Source organism: Eublepharis macularius, chromosome 3 (assembly GCF_028583425.1).
Source record: "Eublepharis macularius isolate TG4126 chromosome 3, MPM_Emac_v1.0, whole genome shotgun sequence".
In the NCBI taxonomy this organism is placed as follows: domain Eukaryota; kingdom Metazoa; phylum Chordata; class Lepidosauria; order Squamata; family Eublepharidae; genus Eublepharis; species Eublepharis macularius.
The window spans coordinates 68,417,787-68,426,651 of record NC_072792.1 but is presented as its reverse complement, the minus strand read 5'-3'; the positions used below and the strand labels follow the sequence as shown (position 1 = coordinate 68,426,651).

The 8,865-nt window shown below is 38.4% G+C and overlaps 1 protein-coding gene across 1 annotated transcript in view; it reads left to right on the top strand.

The window, feature by feature from the left end:
* Positions 1–512: 512 nt before the first annotated feature.
* ACE2 (angiotensin converting enzyme 2) overlaps positions 513–8,865 on the top strand; it is a 50,105-nt gene continuing 41,752 nt past the window's right edge. The window contains exons 1-2 of the mRNA XM_054973191.1: positions 513–804; positions 3,004–3,162. Of these exons, the coding sequence (XP_054829166.1) occupies positions 622–804; positions 3,004–3,162 (342 nt within the window). The 5' untranslated portion in view covers positions 513–621. The remainder of the gene's footprint in view (positions 805–3,003; positions 3,163–8,865) is intronic.

Here is an 8,865-nt window from a genome sequence, read left to right as displayed (position 1 = left end):
AGATCTTAAAAGAAAGGGGGTTGAGGAATCAGTGTCCTAGGAAATGATGAGTCATGTGTTTCAGCAGGCAGCCTGATAAGGAAGCAGGATTGAAAGAAGGAGCGGGCTAAAGGAATGAGAGGAAGAGAAAGCCAGAGGGCAGATCCTGAAAGAAGAAGAAGAAGAAGAAGAAGTCACTCAGCCAGGAGTGCAGAGGTAAGGATATCAGCTACTCATCAGAAGCAGAAGTCAGATCTTAGGATGCAAGCCTCTAAGATTACTACATTCTTATGCTGAATAATTCACAAGTTCTTGTCTCAGAAAATCTGACACTACAGATAATAACTAGCTCTATCATTGACAGGACACTGGGGAAATATTAACTATAAGTAAAAGCCTTTCAAAAGAAAGCCATAAAATACTACTGGTAAATTACGTTTCTCCAGAGTTAATGATTCACATTTCTTATTTGACTTAAAAAAAATACTATTCTAGTTTTTGTCCTTTTGCTAGTTTGAAACTATAAAATGCTTGACGCATTGGATTCTGTCTCTTTTCTGTGGCTGACTAGGCTTACAAGACAAGCACTTATAAGGACATTTTCTTGAAGGAACCTCATTAAGTTTGCTTTCAGGAAGAACTATGCAGAGGCATCTCTGTCTTCTTTGGAATTTGGCTCTTCTGGCTGTGGCCCAGGATGTGACCCAAAAGGCCAAAGAATTTTTGGAACAATTTAATCTACGCGTAGAAAACCTGACTTATGAAAACTCACTTGCTTCCTGGGATTATAACACCAACATTACAGAAGAGAATGCCAAGAAGATGGTGGGTACCTTTGACAGTATTTGCTATTCACTTAGAAAATAAATATAGAAACCATAAAATACTAGGCTTGATTAATTATATTAAGAACTAAGCATCTTTATGAGTAGCTACGGACTTTACATACTACTCCATTGCTTATCAGCATTATACCCCCTTTGTGATTCATATGGAACAAGATGGTAAATGCAATTCAAGTTGGACAAAAAAAAATTAGTATTCACACAAAATAGTCTGAGCAATCAACAGTGAACATATAGATTCCACAAGACAAAGTACTTATTGCCCAAACTATAAGAAGCATCTCAGCTATAGTTTCCTGCGGAATCATAGTCTTCCCTGCTTCTCACTTAACATCCCAGCCAACTTTCATGCTCCATCGAAAGTAGCAGACAATCCAACTGAAAAACCAAGCACCACCAAGAGGTGCATATGTTAGTTGTTGGTTGTCAGTCATTTAGAGTGCAATCCACTGTGGACTTACCCACACTTACCACTGAACACGATGAAACTTATTAGACATGTGTATGATTACATCGCATTGCTTTCAAAGAGAATAAGTCAGGACAGTTCACTTTTCTTGGAATGTGCCTAACATCTTCAATTTTTAAAGTATTTTGAAGGTTGTTTTTAGCAACTTATTTTTGGAATAGCTTTTTAGTATTCAATGATGCTGTCTTAACTTGGCTATATCTTTACCTAACACCCTCGTCCTCCCACCAGTTCTTTATTCAAGTCATGATTCTCTTGACATTCTAATAGCCTGAAAGCATGCAAGTATGTTACAATTTAAAAAGCATTAAGATGCACAGAAGACTGCAAAGACAGTCAGTTTCACTATCAAGTGAAATGTTTGGTACATCTGCCAGAATTATCAGCTTCTTTATTTTATTAAAATGTTTTTATTAATTAGTTTTTTATTGGTTTTTGAATACAAATCACAGATATTAAAAAGAAAGTTATAGGGGGGAGGGGGATAGATTGAGGGAATGAGGATAGGGTAGAAGGGGAAAGAGAGGGGAAATGTCTTCACAGAGATCTGCTCACAATCGCATCTAATATATCCTTCAGTGTTCTTATTAAGTACATTTTAGTGTTTACAATAACACATATAGTTCTTTTTATACTTTATCAACTAAGAAAATTCATCATTATTATTCATATTTGTTATCATTTCAGCAATAGAGTAGTCTCTATCATCTAGCAATCTCCTCCATCTCTCATAGTCTTTATTCTCTTCATCTGGAAGAATCTTCAGTACCCAACATATCTACCTTGAAACATATGAGTGTCTATATCATAATATGACCCAATATATATCTGATCTAATATTATCTAACCACTAAACAAAACATTAGAAAATTGTCTGGAGCCTTAAACATTTACTCCTTCTATTACCAACTTATTACATACTTTGCATCCCCCCCCCTAATCTTTGCTTAAAATAGTCTTACACATTTACATCAATTTATTTAAACATATAGTAGCCTCTATAAAACCTTTTAAAGGAAAAAATATTCATTTACATTTTACAGGTTAGTTATTCTTATCTTGGTTTTCTATCTTTTTTTCTATTATTCTGCATCTTTCTCTTGGTTTATTTTTTAAGAGTACTTAGTCTTATATTCTTTTACCTTTTTCATTCTTTATTTTAGTATAGATATATTTTATTAAAATGTTGTTATCCTGCTTTCCTCCCAAATGACCTATACATATAATTTTATTGGCAAGTGTATAACACCTCTCACAACCAGCATACACCTTATGTAGTGCAAGTAAGTATCAGATATTCTTATAGGTAGAAAGTTTCTGTAATAAGCAACCACATGTCCAACAAAGCACAACAAACAAACAAACAAAATGTTCCAGCAGCTGAATCTATATACCTATTTTGTTTATTTTGTATATTTCTTAGTTAAGTATGGGGATTAGTAAAGCTGCTACTGCATTGCACACATTATTGCTATATGAATAGAACGGGCAAAATATCTTGGAATACATTTGCTTACATTACTGGAAATGGTTGAAATTAACTATAGCAATTATCTTTGTGCTGCCTAAATGTTTAGATTGTGGGTGAATTCCATGTTAAGATTCATAAAAAAACCCTGCAGTATCAGTTCAAAGGTCTACCTAGTCAAGTATTCTCTGTTATATTTTCTTGAAAATGAATAATTTGAAATTCAAATGAATATTTTTCAGAATGAAGAGGGCTTCAAATGGTCTACATTTTATGAAGAAGCATCTCAAAATGCCAGTGATTTCGATGTGAATATAATTTCTGACGCCCATGACAAACTCCAGATTCAATTTCTGCAGGACAAAGGATCCTCGGTGTTATCGGCAGAAAAAAAAAGCAAAGTATGGTTTGGTTTTTTTACCATTCATAGACTATCTAGGTGTTTAAATACATCTAGTGTAGGGTTGCCAGCTCTGGCTTATGAAATACCCAGATATTTGAGCTTGATGCCTTTAGAAGGCAGAGTTGGGGGAGGGGAGGGAGCCATAGAGTCTATGCTCTAAAAACCTCTTTCCTGTAGGGGAACTGATCTCTGTAGTCTGGTGATTAGTTGTAATTCCAGGAGAATCCCAAGCCTTACCTAAACCTGTGAAGAGAGTAGTCATAAAATAATTCCTGTTCTTGGTTTTTACTTTGTCAATATAAACGTGAATAAAAAATAATAGGGATTCATACACATTTCTGGATATGACAAAGTAATACTGAGAACTCACAAGCCACTTTTTTTTTACAAGATGACATTTTTTTACTTGGCAAAATGACTGTTTTGGTCCATCAGTTCCTAAAAAGATGTACAGACCAATTCTTTTCATTTACTCAGAAGTAAGTCCCTCTCTTCAATTCTATGTCAAGAGCAAGACCCTTTATACTCACTCCAAGTGAACATGCATAGGCTGCTGGGCATTTTGAGAGATGAATGAAATTGTGAAGTAGCCATTATTAGAATTGCCTGATTTCCATGCTGCTTATATGAAATGGTTGATTCCAGTATGTCCGGGTCTTAAAAGGTATTTCAGCTGCCCTTACACTTTTTCATTTCACATATGAAAGCCATGAATGATCAAAAGAGTTTGGAAGATGTATCAAGTTATCCCAGCCAAGGTTAGTTTACAGTCAGATTTGGATCCTATTCAAAACAACAAAGGAAGGTTAACAGAGAAAACTTCCTATAAATAAGTTATCCCTGTTTTTTCCCCCTCTACAATAACCTTTTGCTCAATCAGGCTTGCTTGGAATTAACGCCTATATCACAAATAAGTATGTATGGGATGGCATCCTTAGTAATATGTATGATACTTTCTACATGGGGCTTTTACATTGGTTCTGCATGCAGTCAAAATACCCCGATTTAGTCTCCAAACTGCTTCCCAGACTTTTTTTGTGTTCTGCATCTGGAGAAAGGCTGCATCTGCTGCAGAATCTACCTTTCCCCAGATTTTCTGCATCTTTTTTCCCTGCGCACATATCCCGATGGCTTTTTTCCCAGCAAAGTCAAACAAGATCTTTTTGGAAGTGCAGAACGAGTTCTTCGATGTGAGGCCTGGCAACTAGGATAACTAAACTGCAGATAATGCAGGTTTCCTTTAAGAGATTTAAAGCAGAGCAATATTCAGCAGATGAGGTTTTCCCCATCACTGCAACGCTATAAGAGGAAAGCCCTTTATAGCACCTGTAGATGTGCAATATTCCTAATTGCCTTAAAAGGAATGGTGGATGGGCAGTGAATTCCTTTTTTGGGGGGGGGGGTTAAAAGCACATGAATACACAGGTTGCGTCTACACCGGTGTTATGGTCCAGTTTTCCACCCTCTTCCACACAGAACCCTAGAGCATTTGTGCACTTTCTGGCTTTTTGTGGGTTTTGCTGTGGCGTTTCTTAAATCTGTTTTGCTACAATGTTTTTGGAAAGATTGCAGCAGAGGTGGGGCGGACTGGGATGTGCTGACCTTTCCAGGTCTTGCCCACAGCAGCACTGTTTTCCCTGTCCTAGCCCCCTCCCCCTTATATGGATTCCTGCTTGTGGTAACTGCTTGTATGTAAATCGGCAGTGGGAGCCAACTATAATGTAAGTAAACTTACATCTTATATTTAGCACATAGTTTTCATGCCATTGTTTAATTGTGTGTGTGTGATAAAAAGTCATTTTTTTGAAAACTATATAAGTACACTAGGCCTCCCATATACCCACTCAAGGAGGGGATGACCCACCCAGCAGCAAATCCCACTCCCAAGGAAATAAAGAGCAGAAGGAAAAACGACCTCCACGTAATGATGCTGTAGGAGACAGTAGAGAGGAGATGCTGCCACCTGCTGCCAAATTAATAAGGACAATAGAGAAGTTATCAAACACAATTGTAATGGTAAATCAATAGATGAATCACCCAAAAACAGTGAAACACAACAAGCAATAGTGTCCAAAATAGTCCAAAAATCAAAGTGCACGCAGGCACACAATGAAGCAACAATATAAGGGTGCATGCAGGCACTCCCCTGTACAAAAAGTACAGATAACAAATAGATAACAGTGAAAAGTCCAAAGCGGCAACAGTGTCCAAAAAAGGAGTCAAATATAAATAAACACTTTCTGAAGATATGAGGCTGTGCTGTGGGAAAATGTCCGACGTCCAGTCAGCCACGCCTACGGGGTTTGCCAGCATACGTAAGTAACACCCGTTTTGTGAATAATTCACTTCTTCAAAGGCACGTTACTCTCATATCTATTAAATATTTCATAATACAATAAATATTGTAAGCATTGCAGGAAATTTTACATAATTTAAGGAAGTACAAAAAGTTACAAAATTACAAGAATTAATACTCCAATTGTAATAAAATTTAAAAGACAAAACTCACTGCCAATTTCCAGCTGATAGTGCACAAGAGTATTTATCTGTACAGGGGAGTGCCTGCGTGCACCCTTATATTGTTGCTTCATTGTGTGCCTGCGTGCACTTTGATTTTTGGACCATTTTGGACACTATTGCTTGTTGTGTTTCACTGTTTTTGGGTGATTCCTCTATTGATTTACCATTACAATTGTGTTTGAAAACTTCTCTATTGTCCTTATTAATTTGGCATATTTATTGACTGTCTCTTTAATGAGCTTTCCTCCGGTTCTTTCCTTTGGTTGCATCAGCTTCCAGGTGGGGCCTGGAGTTCTCCCAGAGTCATTGAGCTCCAGACTACAGATATGTCCTGGAGGAAATGTCAGCTCGGGGGTGGGGGTGGGGGTGGGGGTGGATTCTACATCCTCACTGTGCTTCCTCCCCTCCCAAAACTCCACCCTCCACAAGTTCCACCTCCAAATTTCCAAGTATTTCGAAAGCCAGGGTTGGCAACCCTAGGCAGGAGCCTTTCTCTTGGACCATTTTCATAGCAGAACTCATATCCACCAAACAGCTTATATCTCCACTGGGAAAAAACTTATAAGTACCTCTTACTAAAATTTACACCAAAACATTGCTCCTACAAAAATATTGCATTGGCAAGTTTCAGTTGAAGAAAGTCTTTGTACGCACAACATTAGCATGTATTGGCAATGCACGTAGAAAAGGGAGGGTATCATATCAACTGCCCTGTCACCTGCCTACACACGTTCATCATAGCCTGTGTGTGTACAAATTGTATGTGCACAGAATGCAGCTTGGGAAATTGGTGGAAATCTTAAGACAGAGCCTGGGAACGAAGGAATCTAAAGTGAGCTCAGCGGGTATGTGATTCTATAGTGTGCCCTCCAAAGCTGCTTTTTCTCCAGGTGAGCTGATCTCTGTATTCTGGAGACCAGCAGTTTGAAAGAACTCCAGACTCCACTTGGGAGATACCAACCATACCATAGACCTTTTGCTGCAGTCAGGAACTGTCGAAAAACAGTGTCACCACTTGTTGAGATGGAACCGGTGTGCATGAAGTTTGTGTGCATGTGTGACCTGTGCTGATACTACACTGACTGTGCATATGCCCTTGTCTTCCTTGTGACGAGCAGAACCACTGTTGTTTCAGACATCTGCATTAAGGCTTATGCCACTTTTTGAAAATGAGCCATAGAAGCTGGAGCTCTCCGTGGTGACTCTAGCCTCACAGGAGCCATTTGTGCAATTCAGTAACAATTTCCTCTGCCATTTTCATATAGAGAATGTAAAAGTTGTTTTTTGTGCTCAAAAAGCTAATGGAGATATCCATTGTGCTTCATAATACATTTCAAATGGTTCCAAAATCATTTTAATTTAACACAGCTTTTAAAAAAAAGGAAATAGCAGAGTCAAAGATCATATCCTGTGTCTATATTTTTAACTAATGAAAGGCAATTAAAGACATGAAAATGTTCCACTGTGAGGAAATACAAGCTGCGTAGATTATTTAAAAGGTTATTTGGACCACATTATTTAAGAATGACTCTCCAAGGCTTCAATCTTACTTGAGACAAATTTCCATTTAATTCTGAGTAAACATGCAAAGGATTTGGCTACAAGGGCATATAGTATATAGGAGGCTTGAAAACGGAACAGTTTTCTGCTTAACTTCTCTCAGTTTGGGATTGTAGTGTCCCTGTAGTGGTTTCATGACTTGGTTACTAGTTTTCATGATGGAATTTACCTATTCTCATAGTGTTACAATATTGCAAACGCTGGTACAACTAGCAGAAAGACCCTTCTAGATTACTGTTTACATCAAGGGGGATTCCGGTTGTGCTGTTCTCTTTTTTATTATTATTTACACCACAGTCAATGGAGGTTTCTGCATATGGATGCACAAATAGCATGCAATAAATTCCCAGCATCCTGGACAACCGTTCATTCCTAAGTAGAGTTTTATTGATTTACTTCATTTATCCTTTCTCCCCATTGGGGACCCAAAGCTGCTTACATCATTCTCCTCACCTCTATTTTATCCTCACGACTGTTAGAGTAGTTTAGTCGGCACTGATAGGCATGAGACTGCCAGCTGATGATATGATAAACTCACATGGAGCCTGTTTCCTTTAGTAAAGAAAATAAGAGTCATTTATTTAGGAACTCCACTTAGGATAGGAAAGAGAAGAAACAGAGTCTAGTCTAATCTATATAAGCTAGGGTTCTGGCGGATGTGGAAAGCAAGTCACGTGGCCTCCGTGGCTGCAAGATGGAGAGAAATGTGCATGCAAGGAGAGTCAGAAGGAGGGAAGTCCCTGAGAGTAGCAATCTACAGATCAAAGAGAGAGTCCCAGCAGGAAAGTGGGATGCCCATAGTTTGTCCTCCGTACCTTCATAGTATGCCCTGCTCTGTAACCTGAGACAAGGGGCAGCATAAAGTCCTTCACTTCACAACAACCCTGTGAGGCTGAAAGAGTGTGACTGGCCCAAGGTCACCCAACAAGCTCCCATGAGTGGGGATTCAAACCTAAGTCTTACAGATCCCAACCACTGCACATTCCTTCTAAGTCCATTGCAGTCAATGGTGCGAGTCTGCTTAGGATTGCACTGTAGCAGTGTTGGTGGAGGTGAGGCTGTCTGTACGCCACCTTCCCCATAGCTCCAAAGAAAAGAAGGGGATACTATGACATGGATGCACAATCACTGAACGTAAAATATCCATTCAGGAGTGCTGAATTAGGATCCTGAAAGTATTTTGTGTGACTTTAAATTGATTTAGATATAAACACAGAGAGACAGGAAAATTGATGCTAGTGATATTGTATGCAAGAGTTTGTGCACTGCTGTGGTGAGTTTTATGGCTTTTGCTTTCCTTATGCAAAGTTCTTCTATTACTGGAAGGAACCTTTCGCATGTGCACCCTTAAATCCAGTCTTCTCTATTCCTCAGGGTATTTTGTTGTGGGGATAATAATAATATACTTTGTAAACCGTTCTGAGTGGGTGTTAAGTCATCCTGAAGGGTGGCATATAAATCGAATGTTGTTGTTGTTATGGGGGAGCACATGGATTTTACTAGCTTTGTTTATTTTACACCTCTTTGCCACACTACCACTGAGAGCAGATTGAGGTCTTATAAATTCTTGTCTTGTTTTCCCCTACTACAATTTACCCTGAAAAGTAAAATACTCTGTTTT